The sequence below is a fragment of the Melanerpes formicivorus genome, unplaced genomic scaffold (assembly GCF_026170545.1).
Source record: "Melanerpes formicivorus ecotype bairdi unplaced genomic scaffold, bMelFor1.0.p_v2 SCAF_52, whole genome shotgun sequence".
Classification (NCBI taxonomy): domain Eukaryota; kingdom Metazoa; phylum Chordata; class Aves; order Piciformes; family Picidae; genus Melanerpes; species Melanerpes formicivorus.
Window position 1 is genome coordinate 223,304 of NW_027142404.1, and position 20,544 is coordinate 243,847.

The following is a 20,544-nucleotide window of genomic DNA, read 5'->3' on the forward strand; positions in this document are numbered from 1 at the left end:
GCCGGCTCGGACCCTCCTTACAGGGTTGCCAGTCTCCGTGCAGCCAAGGAGCTAGGTGGCAAAAGGCCTACAACAGCAAAAGCAAAGACCGAGCCCTGCTTACAGGGAGGTCGCCCAGCACAAAGCCAACCAGGGCACCCTAACGGTGCTGGCAAAGATCTTGTGTTACCACAGCCAAATTGAGAGGGAGGTCTCATTGCCCAGGGCGCCTTGCCCATGTCCAGCTGTTCAGCCCGGTGCTCCTCCTCTTCTCAGCTCCTTTCGCCCCCCCGCACCTTGCCTCGCCGCTCCATAGTGGGGCTCTGTGCCAGCTGCCTCTGAGGAAGGAGGACAGAGTTAGGCCTCAGCAGTGCCAATTCCTCCCCGCCCAAGGGGAAAAGGTATCACTGCTCCTCAATCGCTACAGGCTTTTTCTGTTCAAAATGTCCTTTCTCTCCTTGCATTATCTTAGCTTCTATTTTCAACATTTTCATTCTCTGCCCTACAGATTTCCTTCTCAATTCCAGGCATAATTTCCCTTCCTCCCGTCCAAAATGGCCTCTGTTTCCCTCCCAAACATCCCCTTTCCTCCTTCCACCTTTCCTCAGCTCTTCCCTCCCATGCCTTTCCTCCCCCTCACTCTCCCTCCTAAATAAGCTGTGATTTTCCCTCTCAAATCCTCGTTTTTGTCTCCCATAGGTTAACTTTCCTGTTCATTTCTGTGTCTTGTCTCACAGATATTTGCCTTAAGTCTTCCCTCCAAGCTGCTTCCTGTGTCCCCTCTTCTTTGCTCAGGTTTTCTCAGGACAATTTTCACCTTCTCCCTGTGGGTTGCCTCAGGTTCCCTCCATGCCCGCTCTGCCCCCAGCACATTGCCTCAGCTTTTCCCTCCGAAAGCTTTGGCTTTTATCCTGTATAAACTGCCTCCATGTTTTCCCTCCAGGATGTCACCTCTGCTCTTGCTTACCTCAGGGCTTTCTCTGTTTGCATTTTCTGCCCCACAGATCCTCTCAGTCTCTGTGCCCAAACGTCACTTCTCTGTCCCCGAGTCTGCTCCCTGCAGAGCTTCGTTCTGCCTGAAGGAGCAAACAGCAGAGGCACACTCAGGAGGTGCTGAGCTACAGAGGGAAGTGCCTCAGGTTTTAACGAAACAGAAATTGTCCCCGAGCTGATTCCCCTGCCCCCGGCCGGTCTCACCCTGCGCCCTCACGAACCTGCCCAAGCCCCTGCGCTGCCTGCCCTGCCCTCCGGCATCCGCAGCTCTGCCCCAGGAGCGGATCCTCCCAGACCCCAACCCCAGCGCAGCTGCGGGCTGCGGCCCGGCCCGGCCCTGCCCCGGGCCGCGCCGGCCGCTTCCCGTTCCCGCCCCGGCAGCCCCTGAGGCGCGCGGCGCGCGCCGGCCCCTCTGGCGGGAAGGGCGCACAGGTGAGGCCGGGACCCTCCGGGCGCTCACAGTCCCCACAGCCAGGCGCCTCCCCTTGCCTCAGGCGGCGGCCGCGCGGGAACAGCGCGCGCTGGTGCCTGTGGCGCGGGCAGGGCGGGAAAGCCGCCGCGCGGGAACCCTCAGGGCGCTCACAGCCCCCAACACCCCACAGCCCCCCCCCGCCGCTGCGCCTTCTGTGGCGCTCACAGACACAGCCCCCCCCAGCCCGGCCACCCTTAATGTCCTTTTATTAAAACCAATACAAACACGTGTATGTTCCGGGCTGGAGATGACAGCACCTCAGACACTGCCTACACAAACTCCTCCCTTCAGCTGCTGCAGCTCTGCCCCAGCCCAGCCCCGTTCCCTCTCACGCACCTCAGCGCTGCCTTCAGCGCTCCGCCACCCCCCGCGCTGCCCCAGCGCTGCCCCTGCGCTTCGGGAGCCGTCCTCGCACCCAGCCCGTCTACCGGCGCCTCGGCTCAGCCTTCCCCGCAGAGCCGGAACTCCCCCAGCCGCTGGAATGCCCTCCGGGCCGCCCTGGCAGCCCCCCCTCGTGTTCATTGCACTGAGGACATCTGCACCGACGGGCGGTTGAAGCTGCACGGCGAGCGCCTCAGGCTCTAAGCTCCCGCAGGTCTCCCCGGGCCAGCCCTCCCTGTCCCCGCTCGCACCTGGGCTCCTGTCCCTCGCGGATCCGCCAAAGCCCCCCTGAGGCGCCTGCCAGGTCTCCATCCGCCGGAGCGCTGCCACAGCTGCCCTCTGAGCGCAACTCCCAAGTCCAGCGGCGCCTCTGGCCGGGGCCGGTCCCGCCCGGGCCGGGCGCCTCTGGCCGCTCGAATTCTCGCGCTGAAGCCCTGGGAGGAGCCCAGGCCCCGCCCCCGGCCCCGCCCCGCGCCTCAGGGCGCTCAGTCTCCTCCGCCGGCGCTGGCGCGCCCCCCAGAGAGCCTTCGGGCACCCCTGCTGCTCCCTCTATGAACTGTATCTCCATCTGTAGTGTTCTGAGCGGCCCAGGAGAGACCTCACAGTTACAGAAGGGAATTTAAAACGTCCCTCTCGGCCGCCCCAGGCCCCCCCTGCTCGAGCCCCCCCCGCTCCCTCTCCCGCACCTGCCCGGGCCCTGCCTCAGGGCGCTCCGCGGTGCTTGCCAGAGCTCAGCGCCGGAGCTCTGCCCCAGCGCCGCCTCCGCACTCCGCGGCCGCAGGCTGGGGTTGAGCTCTGGCGGCAGAGCCGAGCGCCTCTGCCCCTTGCAGGTCTCGCACCGAGCCCGGGCCGGAGGGGCAGCGGCCGGCGCCGAGCGCTGCGGTGCGGCAGAGCGCTGGGGCGGGGAGCCCCGGGGCGCACAGACCCCGGCCCCGGCCCCGCCGCGGTGCTCACAGCGGCCCCGGCTCCGAGCCGCCCCCCCCAGCGCTCTTCCCCGTCCCTCAGAGCTCTCGCAGCCGCTCGGCACACCGCAGGGCCGCCCGTGCCTCCCCCGCCCGGCTGTGCCCCCGGCCCCCTGCCGCGCCTGGGGCTGTCCTGCCTTGGAGCTGTCCTGTCCCAGCAGCACCCTGGCCCCCTGCGGCCAAAGGAGGAGGCGGGGAGGCAATAACAATATTAATGATGTATTGATCCAAACGCCGCCGCGCAGGAGACACAGAGCTCCGCATCGCCGAGCAGGGCTCCCAGGGCTGACAGCCCCGAGACCACTTTGCAGTCAGCGCATTTAGCACTGGCAATCACCCATCTCTTCTGTCTGTTGCTCTCCTCACTTAAACCCTTTGATGGTCCCCCCTTCATCTGGTGTCTTCAGTGGAATTGCAGGATCTTAGATTTTGGGGTCTCCCAGCATCGGGGGGGCTCACTCTGGTGTTCATTGTCCCCCCCCCATGTGAGGAAATGGCCTCAAGTTGTATCAGAGGATGTTTAGGTTGCCTGTTAAAGAAGCTTCTTCACTGAAAGCTTCTCAAAAGACTGGAATAGTTTCCCCAGGGAAGTGGTTGAATCCCCATCCCTGCAGATGCTTAAGAGACAAAGAGATTGGGATGAGACTTGGCAGTTTGTGAGCTGTTGGGACTGCGGAATCTGAAAGGCCTTTTCCAACCCAAACGATTCTATTATTCTATAAAACACTCACCTGCAGACAAGCTGATGAGCAACTTCCCTCTGATGGAAAGCTTCTGGAGACCGTGAGAAACGAACTCACTGCTGAAAACTTATAACCAGTTTATTATAAAATAAAGGCAACACAGCACTGGGCACAGAGCGAGCTTGCTAGAGCCGCACCCCCACAACACGAGGTGAGCTGAGAGAGACGGCAAACAGACATATTCATATATTAAAGCGTACATATTCATATATTCCCCAGCACGCTCCCACCCCTCTCCATCAGGACAGACCAAACCTGCACTTTTGACCTGGCCAGTCTTTAGACCTGTTGGCACCTCCCCTTTCCCTCCCAATACCCCACACAATACAGACCATCAGCCCAACGATCCAGCCCCACGCTCCCCAGTAATCCCCCTTGCGAAAGCCAAATATTATAACCAGTTTCTCACAATCCCTCCCCTTCTTTCTACTACATTTGGCTTGAGCCATAATAACCTAACTTGGCAACAATTCTACAACAAGCAAAAGGATTCCCAATTTCAACTTCCTGGTAAAGGGAATGGGATAACAACTGATGTTCCTTGCCTGAAAGTATTTCCTCTTTTACTTTAATAGGTGCCATACACAGTGAGTGGCTATGCTATATATACCAATACCTGGGTGACAACTTTCTCCCTCTGAGTGGTTAATCCTGGGAATTAGGAGTCCAGTTTGACTTGCAACTCCACTCACGTGGCCTATGGGGTTGCTGCCCACAGCCATGGTTCTAGATCTTCTTTGTGGCAATTACAGAGGTCTACCCGGCCTTGCCTCCTTCAATCCCACCAATGCTCTGCTCGGACCGTGTCTCCTTCCCTTGTCCAGGGAGGTTGTACCAATTTCGAACCCCGACCTCTTTCTAGTTTGTGATATTTTCAGGCAAGGACCATTACCACTCCTATTCTGATACTGGAACTCATCTTTATGTCCTCCATTTGGGGTACCTCAGTCCATTCAGTGGATGGATCCAGCAGTCCTTTCTGTATTGCAGTCCCTGTGGTCCCACTAGCCGAACAGAGTTTTTGGTACTTTAACACAAAGAACACAGATGAATCCTCTGTCCTAATCACTTCAAATTAGAACTACAACAGCATACATTTATAACCACACACACTCTCAGCACATCATTGTAGTGCAGCAGAAAAATTTACCATCACTTTTCTAAATAGCCAGTTTACCATTACACTTTACCCATCCCCAATGACATCAAGTCCCAGGATCTTTTATACACCGAATGAAATCCTTGGTATTTTCTTGCAATGCAGATTCGATGTCACACAATGTCAGATGTTTCAAAAGGTGGGTTTGTCTCGCTAGTTCCAGAGCCTTCAGACCAGAGGTGTTACAGGTGCAAGTCAGCCAGGTTCAGAGGCACATTCCTGAAGTGCTCCTTTTACTCAGGAAGCACGTGTCCACCCTTGTTCTGCAGTACGGACAGCTGGATCTGTTGTTAACAAAACCAAGAAAAGATCCTTCCCAGGGGGAAATTAGTGACTCTCCTTTCCAAGTTGTTATTAACACTTTACCCCCAGCTTCAGTCCCATATACATCAGGAATCCCAAAGGTGGGATCTGAGACCAGAACAAAACAAAAAGCCGCTTTCTGGGCCTCCTCTACTAGTAAAGGTCACTGATAAGCAAATTGGCCCTCACCTACTTACAGAATCTAATAACTTGGAACAATGCCCTACAGGATTTTTAATTCCAGTCCAGTCCTGGGTCAACACCCCATATAGATGTACAAAAAGATCAAATTATTTGTCCATGTCAGGCAAATTTAAAACAGAGCATCAATCAACATTCTTTTATTTATCCAATCACTCATCGTCTTCTGGACTCCATTAATATTACTATTGAGGGCTAATTTATCATATAAGACTTCTACCTTTTTTTCCCTCTCTGTCCATAATCACCAGTACCCTTACAGCAGTTACCAACATTCTAGCTTTTGCCTTCTGTTTCTCTACATCCCTCCTTACAAACACCTTCCGAGCTTCACGTAGTAATTCCTCTAAACCTCTGTCTTGCCAATCCTCAATCTTTTCCAATTTCTAATATCTGCCCATGGTTTTGCCACAAACTGCATCCTGAGAAGTATCACCCCAGCTGCAGAGCCGGGATCTATTCCAGAATAGAGCTGCAAACTTCTCTTTAATCCTAGCATCCACCCCATAGGAGGCTTCCTCTGATGCTCACTATAGGCTTTATCAAAATTTCTGGGCACAGCTTCAATTCCTTGTCCCATGTTCTGTCTCCCCTGAAGCTGTTGATGGTCCCACTGAGGATCTTGATTAGGCCACTTCTGATTTCTTGGTGGCCCCCCCGCTCTGATTTTACCTCTCCCATATTCTCACGCCAGCCTGTCTGCCTTTTCCTTGTATATGTCCTGAAATATGGGAACAGGGGTAGGGCGTGAAGCCCTGATCCAAACAGCAGCATATGCAGCTTAAACCATTTTTTTCTTTGATTTTCCTTCTCTCAACTCATCATCCCAATACTATAATATGATCCCCAAGGCGCTCTCTGAGATGGGGATGGGAGGCAGTTCTGATGACTTGCTTTTGTCCCGTTCTCCCGATCACTAATCACTGCCCGGGGGTCAAAACCGAGCGGCGGCAGTTGAAGCGCCGGCTCCGAGCCGCTAGCCGGCTCCCTGCGAACGACCGACCCCCCTCGCTGTGCCGACCCCCTGCAAAGTCCAACCGCAAAGAAACCTCACCCGCCGCAGCCCAGGTCCCTGCCCTCCCTCCTGCGGAGGCCTGAAACCACGGAAAAAAACCTTCCCGAAGCAGGGCCCTCAAACCGAGGTCCCCCCCTAGAAACCGGGACGTCAGACCCGCGAGCGTGACCGCGCCACGGGCCCCCACGGCCCCGGCCCCTCCAGAAACCGGACCGCAGGATACCAGAACCCTGAGACCGGGCTCCTCACCGCCGGGACACCGGGACGCAGCGCCGGTCGCCCAATCCCTGCCCCACGTGGCAGATCCAGCCCACCCACAATCCCCCCACTCCCTTTGAGTCACCCCCAAAAAGGCACAAAATAAAGCAAACTGCCCAGCCAGCACCTCCTGCCTTTCACAGCAAGGACTGAACATTGCAGCTTTGGCCAAGACTATCAGCCCAAAGGAAGGTCTGGCCCCTGAGGAGCTAAATGCAAGTGAACCGTCTGACACCACCACAGTCCTGTGAATGTTGCAAAGCAGTAGTGCATGCAGTATAATAATTCGAAAGTTAAGGGCTGCTCAAGCTTTACACAAAAGTATAAAAGTTCAGAGGGAAAGCCAACTCTTGCATGAGAATAAAAGTAAAAAAAAGAATAGGTTGGAAAAGACCTTTGAGATCAGCAAGTCCAATCTATCACCCAACACCATCTAATCAACTAAACCTGCTGCTGCATATTTTAACAGCAATGAAATTCAGTTACTTGTCATTTAAGAGCCTTTACCTTTTTTGCTACCCACTTAATGACAACTGCTACCCACAATATTTTCCCTGCAGTAAAAAATTCCACCATGGAGATCTTAGCTGAAGCAACACTGCTGATTAGTCTCACTAGGCCAGAGGCTACTCCCCATCTCTGCAAACTTCGTGTAAGAGACTGGTTGCTTGTTTTGGTTCAGTGTTGCTAGAACACAAAGCCAACAACTGACATCACTGCCACAGCCATGCAGCATCAATTGGACCGCAAGACTAGACAGAGGTTTCCTGCTTTCTTCCACACCTGAATGTGGAGCTGATTCCAATAAATTTGGCCTAACCTCTGCACGTGTGCTCAAACCCATGGCCTGGGAGACAGAACAGTTCAGACAGCCCGAAGACCACCAGAACCCTTCCAGTGACAGTACTGGGCATGCACACCACTGCTGGGTGGAAGCTGTGGGTAAGCAAAACTAATCACAGAACATGCTAAGTGATTCTCAGAAGAGAAATGAATATATAATGTGACCAAATGCAAGAGGAAAGACTGCCAACGTTGGACCCACTGAGGTGGAAGATGAGTTGGCCTTCAGGACGCTGCAGGTCTGTGGTGGTGGCAGCTATCTCATCTGACCCTTTCTTCTTTCTTTCCTTTCTTTTTCTCTCTCCCCCCTTTGCATTTGAAAATTTGCTGTCAGGCAAATAAAAGTTACTTGGTGCTTGACTCCATCTTGAGTCTTACTTCTGTTCTCTGGTCTCTGACTGTGCAGAGAGAGACAGTGTGACATGAAAAGCAGGGGGAGAGGGACTGGAAAAGGAGGGATGCAGGGTGGTGAGAAAGACTCAGCACAGGGGGATGGGGAAAGGAGGAACAGAAGGGGACCTAAAAAGGAGGGGGGAAAAGGGGGCTACAAAAGGTGTGACACAAGGGGAGAGTGGGACAGGAAAAGGTAGGACACAGGAGCAAACCATGCAGTTTTGAACCAGAGCGCTTACTCATCTGAATAGCACACAAAGCAAAACACTCCAGGTTATAAGATGAAGAGCCTAGCCCAAATTTCCTTTGTTTTGTGAGGGACTTGCAGAGAGTCGTTGAGGGGGCAGTAGGTATCCCCCTACACCCTGGAGGGTGCCTGCTACAAGAATTTTGGGGTGCCATGTAAGTGTAAAGCACCATGCTTACCTCATACCTGCAGAAGCTTCTGCTGTTTTTTGCAGCCTTGTTTGAAGTCCAGCTCCACCTCCAAGGTGCTGCCCACCAATGGGCAGGCCACCAGGCAGCAGGCCAGAGGACAACATGGGGGTGTGCAGCAGGGATGGCCACTGGAGCAGCCAAGAAGCTGCTACTCTTATAGACCCCAAGGAGTGATCTTGACGCTATGAGGGGGCTCCAAGACCTCCAAAAACACGTACCTGCAGCAGGCTGAGGTGAATCAATCACCCCAGTTCAGGAGCACGGTGGGGTGCAGCTCCCACCATGAAGCCCAGTGTCACCTGACCACCTCCAGCAACTTCTGTGGTATCTTAATTCACAGCAGAGCTGGGCTGGGCATGTAAAAGGAAAACAGCCCACAAATGGAACCTGCAAAATTTTCCACAGGGTCACATTGTCCTGTTTAATGCTACTGATCTCCTGCTGAAGGCAAAGGGATTCATTCCAGGCTTCCAAAGATTCAAATCCACCACAGATCAGAATGAATCAAAGCACCACCAATCAATCACCCTTCCCATTTATTTCTTCTTGTAGTTTTCTATCGTTTGACAGAGGAGAAGGAGCGGATGCAGCTCTGAGGGTGACTTGGATGGGTGTCTCTCTCTGACTCTGCCCCACATGAACGGTGTTCCCCATCTTTTCATCCTTTGACAGACCACCACTGTGACTGGATCTGGCAGTGATGTTTGCAAGGATGTCACTAACCCAAAGCTGTGTCACAGAGCCAAGAGAAGTCAGCAAGTGGCTCCAGGTGACTTCAGTCTGCGGCAATGATGCTGGCCAAACCTCCCCCACCAGCAAGAGGCAGAAACGGAGAGAAGTCTCCATATTAAGATTTAATAATAATAACAACAACATCTCAAAAACAATGAGTGCATCGTACACAGGATCTGGTACTCAGTGCTTTTTCTTGACCATCTGCTCTGTGACAGTGTACTGAAGACTTGGGCTGTGTGGTTAAGTGGATAGAAAACCCAGCTGGGACATTTCTCCAAGGAGGGCAGCAGGAGGAGGTTTAGAATCGAACAAAGGTGGCGTCAATCTGCCGGACAGTGGGGAGGGCCAGCATGATTTTGCGCCGGTGCTGGGGGTCCTTCTGCAAGGGATTTCGCTCCAGGTAGACGGTTTCCAAGTTTTTGGCTCCTTTCAGTTCATCCAGGTCACTCCAGCTCTCCACCAGGTTGTCATTCATCTGCACGGCACATACAGGGGAGGCTCACACCAACAGATACTTGCAAGCTAAGCCTGGTTAGCAGCAGCCTCGCCACAGAGCCACCGCACAGGAGGATTTCTACAAGCCCAAGGCAGTGGCACTGTACAGTCTTCATGCACATGTGAGATGGCCCTGGCTATGTGACCCTTTTCCCCCTGGAGCCTCCCAGCTGTGCTTTCCTGTCAGACATTCCAGGCAGGCCCTCGCTAACCATCCCTACACTGTCCTGGGGTAGTGATCAAAGGCTCCACCCCTCTGAGAGCATATCCAGGCCTCGAGTAACTTGGTCTAGTGGGAGGTGTCCCTGCCCAAGGCAGAGGCCTGGAACTGGATGATCTTTAAGGTCCCTTCCAACCCAACCATTCTGTGATCTATGAATTAGGATAAAACACCCTGCAAGACATTGAGACAGTCTCTTTACAACAGTGTCCCAGTTGATCCACTGCACATTTAAGGGCTAGAAATGTTTACTGCCAAGATCTTCTTACACTGAAATCTTTACTTTCATGATTTCCCAGGAAACATTAAAATTGGTCCCAAACTGATGTGAAAAGTGGCATTTTCCTCCCCCCTCTACATCACTTTCCCACCAAAACTGTTCCTCCACTCCAGAAAGTGCCAAGCTCCCTGATCCAGGGACCAAGCCTAGGAGGTGCCTCATTGCTGGCACTGCAGAGGAATTACAAGGGGATGATGCTCCAACTGCCGGCAACCTGGAGACTTCAGCCATCCTTTGCTTTTGGATGCAGAAGCAGTGACTAAAGCAGTATCACCTTTAAACACTAACAGCAATAACAAAAAATAATCATTAAAAAACCCCAGCAATGGATCAGCTGTGCCCCCATTCAAGAACAACTTCCTCACCTCGGCCATCCACAGTGAAGTGGAAACTTTGTGCACTGTTTGCTGCCTGGCAGATAATCACAGAGTTGGTTGGTAGGGACCTTAACGACCATCCAGCTCCAAACCCTGCCTTGGGCAGGGACACCTCCCACCAGCCCAGGCTGCTCAAGGCCTCATCCAGCCTGGCCTTGAACACCTCCATCGAGGGGGCATCCCCAGAGACATTCAAGATCAAATTCCTTTTGGGCCTGGGCAGCCTGATCTAGTTGAAGGTGTCCCTGCTGAGTGCAAGGGGGTTGAACAAGATGACCTTTGAGGGTCCCTCCCAACCCAGTGCAATCTGTGAATCTGAGCTTACTCAGAGATATAGATGTACACCACCCTCCCATTGCTCCTCACCAGAAGGTTTTTGTCCACTTGCTGTAGGGACATTCCAGGGACAGTTCCATCCTATGCTTACCCAGAACTCCTGCAGCTCTGTTAAGTGACTGATGTTCTCAATCCTCTTGATTCTGTTGGATGCTATGTCCAGCATTGTGAGTTTGTTCTAGACAAGCAAACACAAAAACATTAGACCAAAATTTCTTCCCATCTTCTCTCTCCCGCTTTTTCAAGCCCAGAGCTGGAAACTGTGGGAAGCAAAGAAAAACTATTGCCAGCTGTTTACATGCAGCACAAGAACTCTCCCTGCTTATGTATGTAGCAAGGACAATTACTTTTAATGAAGCTGGGTTACTGACAGCCCAGAAGCCTTATGACAAAAATTAAAGCAATCACTAGTCTGACAGCAATTCACAGCCAAGGGCTCCTAAAGAGTGAGCCTTTCCTCAGAACACATGAAGCAGAGTGCTCCATTAAAAATCAGATCACAAATGCCCTCTTCAGCAGCAGACCTGAACAAACTTGTTGCAGCAGGGAATTCAAGAGCTCCAGAAAAAGGATTTTTTCTGCCTTACAGAGTCAGCTAAGTTCCAGATTGTCTCTGCTCTCTGACAATATCATCTACTGTTGGGTGAGAATGAAAATGCTACAGGCTTCTTCAAATGGATACTAACACAAAGGAAAGCCACATGCCACAGTTCGTTCCCTCCTACTTCCAGCTCCAGTTGATGTCCTATCAAAAGGAACCGAGAGTTACCTACAAACTGCTGTGTAAAAGGCTGCAGCAGCATTTCCATGGCTGAAGATCACAGAATCATGGAATGGTTTGGGATGGAAGGGACCTTAAATATCATCCAGTTCCAACCCCCGTCAACACCTTCCACCAGCCCAGGTTGCTCAAGGTCTCATCCAACCTGACTATGAACACCGCCAGGGAAGGGGCATCCACAGCCTCCCTGGGCAGCTTGTACCAGTGCCTCCCCACCCACACTGGAAAGAATTTCTTCCTAATCTCCAATCTAAGTCTCCCTTCCTCCAGCTCACAGCCATTCCACTTCCTTTTGTCACTACGAGCCCTTGCCAAAAGTCCCTCACCCCAGAAACCTGCAGGGGAGCAGGAAACCAGGCAGGGGGGCACAGAGGGACTGAGCTGGGGGGGTCTCAGGTGGGCAACCCACATCCTGCTACTTGTTCTTCCCCCATACCAGCCACGGGCTAGGGGTTTCCTATGGCTGGTGCCAAGATCCTTTGTTCAAGCAAACCCCTTAGGTGTTTATTAGCCTTCGTTACAGGGTGCTAGAAGGATTATTAGGGTTACGCTGTTCCTGGAGGAGGGGGCGAGATCAGCAGCAGCTGAATATCCAGGGCAGGCATCACTTAGCCTGCTTTCCTTCTTTCTTTTTCCTCCCCTCTATCTCTTCTCTAGGCAAATTGGGAATGTCATTATCTCCTCTGCAAACTGCTCAGTGCAAGACCTTGTGCGTGGGGGAAAGCAGGCTTGGGGTGCTCGGCTCCTCTGCAGGCAGTGGTTAGGGCATAGGGACACACAGAATCCTGGAGTGGCTCAGGTTGGAAGGGACCTCAGACATGATCTACTCCAACCTCCCTGCCATGCCCAGGGACACCTCTCAATTAGACTTGGCTGCTCAAGGCCTCATCCAATTTGGCCTTGAACTCCCCCAGGCAGGAGGCATCCACAGTCTCCTGGGCAGCCTGTGCCAGAGTCTCACCACCCTCATACCGAAGAACTTCTTCCTCAGCTCCTCTCTAACCCTGCTCTGCCTCAGCCTCAAACCATTCCCCCATAGCCTGTCTCAGACACCCTCAGCAAAAGTCTCTCTGCAGCCTTCCTGCAGGATCCCTTCAGGTCCTGGCAGGCAGCTCTTTATTAGAATAAACTTTTATTAGAATAAACCAAACCAGGTTGGAAGAGACCTTCAAGATCATCGTGTCCAACCCATCAACCAATCCAACCCACCCAAACAGCTAACCCATGGCACCAAGCACCCCATCAAGTCTCCTTCTGAACACCTTCAATGACGGCGACTCCACCACCTCCCCGGGCAGCACATTCCAATGGGCAATCACTCTTTCTGTATAGAACTTCTTCCTAACATCCAACCTGAACCTCCCCTGAGGCTCTAAGGCCCCCCTGGAGCCTTCTCCAGGCTGCTCAGCCCCAGCTCCCTCAGCCTGTGCTCACAGCAGACCTGCTCCAGCCCTTGGATCACCCTTGTAGCCCTCCTCCGGACTTGCCCAAACACCTCTGTGTCCTGGCATGAGCCAGGCTCCTGCATTAATTGCATCTTGTGCTTCACCTCGCCACAAAACCCATTTACAACACAAGGAGGAGCTCCACTTACACAAGGTACTTTAACACAACAAATACTTGGATCTTTGAGGTCTTTCCAAGGGACTCAGAACCCTACATGTAAGTGGAGAAAGCTGAGGAACAAAACCTTCCTGAAAAGCACAGCTACTGATAAGAGCAGCTCAGGGCAAGAGGTCAGGCACAGCTAGCAAGAGCCTGCTCACATTGTTCTCCAGCCCCTCGATGACTTCGATGCCGTTGTGGCTGAGGTACAGCTCGCGCAGGTTCACCAGGCTCTGCAGCCCCTCGATCTTGGTCAGGCGGTTATTCTGAAAGGGAAGCAGTGCTGTAAGGGCATCCAAACAAACCAAACCCCAAGAGACTCCCTGAAGAAAAGGCTTTTCTCTGAAGTATGGCTGGGAAGGGGAAAGGGTCTGCTCGGGTGCACACTGATCTCATGAGCTCAGTTCCTTTGAGCTTTGTACCACCGATGCGCAACGGAAGGTCCAGGGGTCTAGGGGCCCTAAGTGTGCAAGAATCAGATTCTGACCCTCCCATCGAAAGCTGTAGCCTGAAAGTTGTCTTCTTGGGGTCCTTACAAACAACAGGCTTACATGTTACTATAACTCATTTCATAGATTCATAGAGTGGTTTGGGTTGGAAGGGACCTTGAAGATCATCCAGGTCCAGCCCCAACTTTCCACCAGAGCAGGTTGCTGAAGGCCTGGAACACCTCCAGGGAGGGGGTGAGGAAGGCTGCTGCAAACAGGACAAAGCAGAGCCCTACCTGCACGCTGAGCACAGTCAGGTTTGTCAGTGCATCCAGGTTCTGCAGTTTGGTGATTTTGTTCTTCCCAAGGAACAGGCTGTCAAGAGTGGCCAAGGTGTCGATGTTCTCAACTGCCTGCAACGTGACAACAGGAGACATTCACTGCTGTGATATACAACTCCAGCTTCTCCCTCTGCCTGGCATTTTGTAGCCTTGGCCCCTGGAGCTGCACTCCTGAGAAACAAGCCTGGGAATCCAACACAAGGTGTGCACGAGGCAGGGCCCCCACCATGACCCAAGAGCGCAGTTAAGTGCAGTGACAGCAAACCTCACCCGTGTGACAGGTGGCTGGTGGCACTTTTTACTGGTGGGTTTAGTGAGGGCGGTATTGCTTTGTCCCAGCTGCTGCCTTCACTGGCCAGGTAGCAGGAGCTGAGAATGAGCAGGCTCAGAGAACAGTGACAGTGACATTCCCTGAGCCATGAGGTGTATCCAGAGCAGCAATTACCAACTTGGCAAGCATGAATCTGTCACTGCTCAGCAGTGATGGCATAGCACAGGCAGAGACAAACTGTTCAGCTTCTCTGCACAACGCTTCTGCATATCCAGTTCTGGTGCCCCCGGCAAAAGAAGGGCACGAGGCTGCAAAGGAGGGTCCAGGAGGGCACCAAGATAATCACAGAGGGCAGGAGAACCTCCCCTGTGGGACCAGGCTGGGAGAGTTGAGGCTGTTCAGCCTGCAGAAGAGAAGGCTCCAGGGAGACTTCAAAGCAGCTTTCCTAGCACATGAGAACAGCCTATCCCACAGAGGGAAAAGGGTTCTAAGAAGGGAGTTGGCAGGTCTCATTGGCAGGGCTCTAAACTAGATTTGAAGGGGGAAGGGGCTGAAATCAGTGCATGTACACTAATGCACACAGCACGGGTAACAAGAGGAGCTGGAAGCCTTTTTCCAGCAGGAAGGTTATGATGTAGCTGCCATCACAGAAATGTGGTGGGATGGCTCACATGACTGGAGTACTGTAATTGATGGCCACAGGCTCTTCAGGAGAGACAGGCCAGGGAGAAAAGGTAGAGGGGTGGCCCTGTACATCAGGAGGGCTCTAGATGCCATGGATGATCAGGTTGAGTGCCTGTGGGTGAGAATTAGAGGGAAGGCCAACAAGGCTGACATCCTGGTTGAAGTCTGTTACAGACCACCCAACCAGGATGGAGAGGTTGATGAGTGACTCTATGGGCAGCCAGAGGGAGACAGTCTAAGAGGTTCTTAGAGTGCATGGAGGACAGCTTCTTAGCCCAGGTGCTGTGAGAGCCTACCAGGGGTAAGGCCTTGCTTGACCTTCCTTTTACAAGCAGAGAAGGGCTGGTGGGAGATGTGGTTGGAGGCTGTCTGGGGTGCAGTGACCAGGAGATAATTGAGTGTTCAATATCCAGTCAAGCTAAGAGGGGCAGCAACAAAACCTCCACTCTGGACTGCCGGAGGGCAGACTTCAGATTACTTAAGGAACTAACTCAGAAGGTTCCTTGAGAAACAGCCCTTAAAAATAAAGGGGTCCAGGAGAGCAGGACCTGCTTCAAGACAGAACCCTTGAAGGCTCAGACCAGGCTGCGCCAATGGGCTGGAGATGAGCCCCAGAAGAGAGAGCCTGGATGGGCAATGAGCTTCTGAGTGAATTATGGGAAAAACATCAGGGAAGGAAGGAGAGTTGACCCATGGAATGTTTAAGGATGTTGCTAGGTCATGTAGGAAAAAAATTAAGAGGCACAAAAGCCCATTTAGATCTTAGCCTCTGCTGTGAAGGACAACAAAAAAGGCAAAGGTACTTAACACCTTCATTGACTCAAATTTTAGTAACAGGACAGAATGTCTTCCTGACAAGTGGCCTCCTGAGCTGGCAGATGGAGACAGGGAGGAGTTCCCCTGTGATCCAGGAGGAGGTAGTTAAAGACCGCCTTAGCTGCTTGGATCCCCACAAGCTCATGGGACCAGATGGGATCCATCCTAGGGCGCTGAGAGCTGGCAGATATGCTACCAAGCCGCTCTCCATCATTTATCACCAGTCCTGGCTCACTGGAGAGGTCCCAGAGGTCTGGAAGCTGCCAGTGTGGTGCCCATCCACAAGCAGGGCCGGTTGGATGAGCCAGGGAATTCCAGGCCTGTCAGCCTGACCTCAGTGCCAGGCAAGGTGACAGAACAGTCATCCTGAGTGCAATCACACAGCACCTACAGGATGGCCAAGGGATCAGGCCCAGCCAGCATGGATTCAGGAAGGGCAGGTCCTGCCTGACCAACCTGACCTCCTTCCATGCCCAGGTGACTGCCTGGTGGGTGTGGGGCAGGCTGTGGATGTGGTCTACCTGGGCTTCATCAAGGCCTTCGACACCATCCCCCACAGCAAACTCCTGGCCAAGCTGTCAGCCCCTGGCTGGGACAGCAGCACTCTGAGCTGGGTTAGGAACTGGCTGGAGACTGAGCCCAGAGAGTGGTGGTGAATGGTGCCACATCCAGCTGGCAGCCAGGCACTAGTGGTGTCCCCCAGGGATCAGTGCTGGGCTCCATCCTCTTTAATATCTTCACTGATGATCTGGAGGAGGGGATTGAGTCCATAATCAGTAAAGGTGCAGGTGACACCAAGCTGGGGGTAGGAGTTGATCTGCTGGAGGGTAGAGAAGCTCTGCAGAGGGACCTGGCCAGGCTGCACAGATGGGCAGAGGCCCAGGGCAGGAGATTGAACACATCCAAGTGCCAGGTTCTGCACTTTGGCCACAGCAACCCCAGGCAGAGCTACAGGCTGGGGTCAGAGTGGCTGAGAGCAGCCAGGCAGAGAGGGACCTGGGGGTAGTGGTCGATGGTAGGCTGAACATGAGCCTGCAGTGTGCCCAGGCAGCCAAGAGGGCCAATGGCATCCTGGGCTGCATCAAGAATTCACGCCCTGAATTTAGGGAGTAGAACCTCAAGCAATGCTCAGCTGATAGAAGGAAATGTTTTAGACCTTGTAGGCCACACACCTTGGGAAAAACTACAACTGTGTAGAGAGAAAAAAGCCTTTTGCTGATTACCAACGGCCACTGTGACTCAGGAAGCCACACAACGACCTGAGAATAAGAGCTGGTAAACACTGCAAGAGAGTCTTCTGTCTTCTCTCTGAACTTAGATAAGAGATGCTTGATCGTTTGCCTTTTGTCTAACACCTTTCTGAAGCCTCGCCCAGGGTTCTCTGGCCACCTCCCTGGGCAGCACATTCCAATGGCCAATCACTCTCTCTGTGTAGAACTTCTTCCTAACATCCAGTCTAAACTTCCCCTGGTGCAGCTTGAGACTGTGTCCTCTTGTTCTGGTGCTGCTTGCCTGGGAGAACAGACCAACCCCCTCCTGGCTACAACCTCCCTTCAGGGAGTTGTAGAGAGCAATGAGGTCTCCCCTGAGCCTCCTCCTCTCCAGGCTAAGCAGCCCCAGCTCCCTCAGCCTCTCCTCACAGGGCTGTCTGTGTTCCAAACCCCTCACCAGCTTTGTTGCCCTTCTCTGGACTCGCTCCAGCAAGTCAACCTCCTTCCTAAACTGAGGAGCCCAGAACTGGACACAGGACTCGAGGTGCGGCCTAACCAGTGCAGTGTACAGGGGGAGAATGACCTCCCTGCTCCTGCACCTGCTCCTGGTGTTTAGGAAGAGCCTGGATGAGGCACTCGGTGCCATGGTTTAGTTGATTAGATGGTGTTAGATAAGAGGTTGGACTTGATGATCTCAAAGGTCTTTTCCAACCTGGTTAATCCTATTCTATCTTGAATGTCTCCATGGACAAGGCCTCAACCACATCCTGTGCAGCCTGTTCCAGTGTCTCCCCACCCTCACTGTGCAGAACTTTTTCCTGATGCCCAACCTAAGCCTCCCCTGTTCCTGTTCCAAACCACTGCCCCTCATCCTGTCCCAACAAGCCCTTTTAAACAACCCACACTGCCCAGAAAGGCTGTAGCTGCCCCCTCCCTGGAGATGTTCAAGGCCAGGTTGGATGAGGCCCTCAGCAACCTGATCTAGAGGGAAGTATCCCTGCCCTCAGCATGGGGACTGGAACTGGATGATTTTTAAAGTCCCTTCCAACCCAAACTATTCAGTGATTCTGTGAAGAGCAGTCAGCATGGTACAGTGGAGTTCAGAGCAAAGCCTCAAGTAAATCCTGTTCTAAGAGAGACTGATGCAGCAGTTATCAATTACAGGATTAAGTTTGCATTCACTAATTTGATGGACACAGTGCCTGACTTCAGGAAGGGAAAACAGCAACTGCTACTTTGGATAGGTTTGGCTGTCTGTCAGATGGAAACCACACTCTGCAAAGGGAAACACACAAGGGATGCAGGAGAGAATTCATCAACAGTGATCTAGCAGCCAAGTACTACGTGCATACTTAATTCAAAGACCCAGGATGTGCAGCAATAAGCACTTACCCATTAAATGATTAGAAGAAGAGAGAACACAACCACCAGCAAAGGGCACTGCACTTTCAGAAGAGGCTAACCCCGGGCCACAGAGCGCAAAATTCTTCAGCTATCATCATGCAGAGCAAGCCTACCCGAATTCGGCTGGATCCCAACTCTAACATCTGTAGCATCTGCAAGTTGCTCAGATTCTCTATTTTGCTGATTTTGTTGCTGACAAGGAAGAGTTTTTTCAGCTGAGTGAGCCGATCTAGTCCCTCAATGTGCCGCAGAATGTTAAAGGAGATGTCCAGGATCCTGGAGGAAAACAAACCAAAGGATTCCTCAGTCCACCACGCACCGACGATTCTGGAAGTGCCACTGCTGAACTGGTGGGGAACCTCACTATCTGCAGAGATCAAGCACATTGCTAGGCCTTGAGGCTAAAGGTCCTAAGTGTCATTTCTTTTGATCAGAAATGACAACTAAAATGACTTTCAAAATACTTGGGGGTGGGGGGGAGTGATCTGTTAGGCATGCAGATGACAGACATTCTTTTGTCCAGCAGTGGAGCTGCCAATGTGGGAGGAAGCTAATTCATATTCCTTGGGAAAGATCTCTGCCTACCAGATCTGCCTATGACAGGACAACACCAAGGCCTCCTGCAAGCATGAGAAGTAGGTCAGGTCTCCGAGTGAGCAAACAATTGCCAGAGACTGGGGAAAAAAAAACCTGCCAGAAACTCCTTCCCTGACACCCTTCCAAAACAGTCCTCATGTCTCCTGAAATCTCCTGCCATTTTGTGCAGGAATAGAAAGCTGTCATACAGAGCTCTGGCTACCAAGAGCAAGGGGGTCCTGAGGGCTCCCACACCTGCACAGGAATTGCACCCACCTACCACACTTGCTGCTTTACACAGCACGTTTCCTTTACGGCTGACTGCTTACTGCACAGGTTTAGTATCAGTGGAGAACAGATTCTCCTGCTCAGAGCACCCAAATGAATCACAGGGAAGGCCTGGATGGTAAGCACTGGAACGAGCACAGCGAGAGTAACTTGGTGAGTGGCAAACCACCCTCAATCTCCTTTTAGTAATTCCCCCAGACTCACTCAAGTTCCACCATAGACTCCAAGTTCTCAATCTTCCGAATCTGATTGTCATAAAGATCCAGCTCCCGCAGGGTCTGCAGCTGCTCCAGGTTTTCAATGCGCTTAATCAGATTCTGGCGGAGACAGGTCAGAGGGAAAGCCAACTCTACCTCTGAACTACAGCAAGAAATACTGGAATCAAGGGGCCCTTTCTTCTGCTATTAATAGATGAAGAGAACATGAAAACTGATGGGCTAAACCAACAGGGCAAGATTAGAATAACTAGTAGAGAGAACGGAAGATACAAAGCTTCAACTGCATCTGTTTAGCAACGACTCCTACCAGATAACTTCCATGCCATAACTTTGCTGATTTCAAACAAGCCAGCTGGTGAAGCGTCTCGCTCACAGGCGGCCGACGAGGAGACGTGCAGAAGGCAGAGGCGAGGGAACAAGTCCTGAGCTTTGCTGCAGGCTGTCCTGCGGCTTCCCCTACCGACTCTTTCCCGTACACCACCGCAGAAGGAGTTGGGTGAATTTTGTCTCAAACCGGCTCCTAAGACAACCTCCGCTTTTTCCCTGGGTGCCTACGTGGGTGTTGCTTCATCTTTCCCTCACGCTCGGTACGGCATTCGGGTGCAGAGCAAGGCTCTGGACAGCCAAACCGAACTCCTGTGCTGAAGAAAAGGAAGCGGAAGCACAGGCTGAGCCCCTGAGCTCTAAACATTCACTGAGCCCCAGGAAATGCCTGCATGTGCTGGCTGCTGCCACCTCCTCGTTGCCCCGGGCCTGCTCATTGGAGGCTGCCTGGCAAAAGCACCTGCCCCCACTTTCCTCGGCGTTCTTTGAATACCCAGGTTGGAAACCTAAGAGGTAGCGTACTAATTGGAAAGCATGTTCCAGCAGGCGTGGCTGGAGGCTGGGCGCTGATGTCTTCCTGCCCTGCCAACTTAGCATGGTGAACCAAAGCTCTTCAGCTTTTTCTAGGGGTGGAAACACAACAGGACAAACTCTGTTTCTCAGGTAACAAGGCACAAAACTCATTAAGGGGTTTCTAGGCCAGAATCAACACCTACCCCTAACCTAAAACCCTTCTGGTTGCTTCTGCCTGTCAGCACAGCAGCTCTGCGTCTCTCTGGGAGAGATTCCAATGGCTCAGGAGCAGATGATGTTTCCCACTGGAACGATCCCACTCTTAGTCACGCAGCAAAGATCCCCTCTATGCTGGAAATACATATTCTAATAGGGTAACCTATGGTGAAGAGGAAACACTGCCATTTGGCAAAGAACCCAAAGCACTTTTAGACCTGTTGCAAGAATATCTGTAAAGACTGGATTCAAGATGTGGTAGCAAATCCTACGATGGACTCGCAT

At 52.6% G+C, this 20,544-nt stretch overlaps 1 protein-coding gene and 1 long non-coding RNA gene across 4 annotated transcripts; both read right to left on the reverse strand.

Annotated features, from left to right (window-relative positions):
• Nucleotides 1-192: 192 nt before the first annotated feature.
• LOC137452379 (uncharacterized) lies at nucleotides 193-3,618 on the reverse strand. Of its 3 annotated transcripts, none has more exons than XR_010990060.1 (3): nucleotides 3,519-3,618; nucleotides 947-1,055; nucleotides 193-317 (listed from the first exon to the last, which is right to left on the reverse strand). It is a non-coding gene; the product is annotated as an uncharacterized lncRNA (long non-coding RNA). The 3 variants fall into 3 exon arrangements; XR_010990059.1 differs by lacking the exon at nucleotides 3,519-3,618 and adding an exon at nucleotides 2,077-2,472; XR_010990061.1 differs by lacking the exon at nucleotides 3,519-3,618 and adding an exon at nucleotides 1,194-1,229.
• Nucleotides 3,619-8,975: 5,357 nt separating this feature from the next.
• LOC137452358 (protein phosphatase 1 regulatory subunit 7-like) lies at nucleotides 8,976-20,544 on the reverse strand. The gene is made up of 8 exons (XM_068160738.1): nucleotides 20,532-20,544; nucleotides 20,024-20,153; nucleotides 19,193-19,348; nucleotides 18,238-18,400; nucleotides 13,694-13,810; nucleotides 13,131-13,235; nucleotides 10,675-10,761; nucleotides 8,976-9,350 (listed from the first exon to the last, which is right to left on the reverse strand). Exons 1-8 carry the CDS (start codon nucleotides 20,542-20,544, stop codon nucleotides 9,174-9,176), a joined length of 948 nt encoding a protein of 315 aa, XP_068016839.1. The 3' UTR covers nucleotides 8,976-9,173.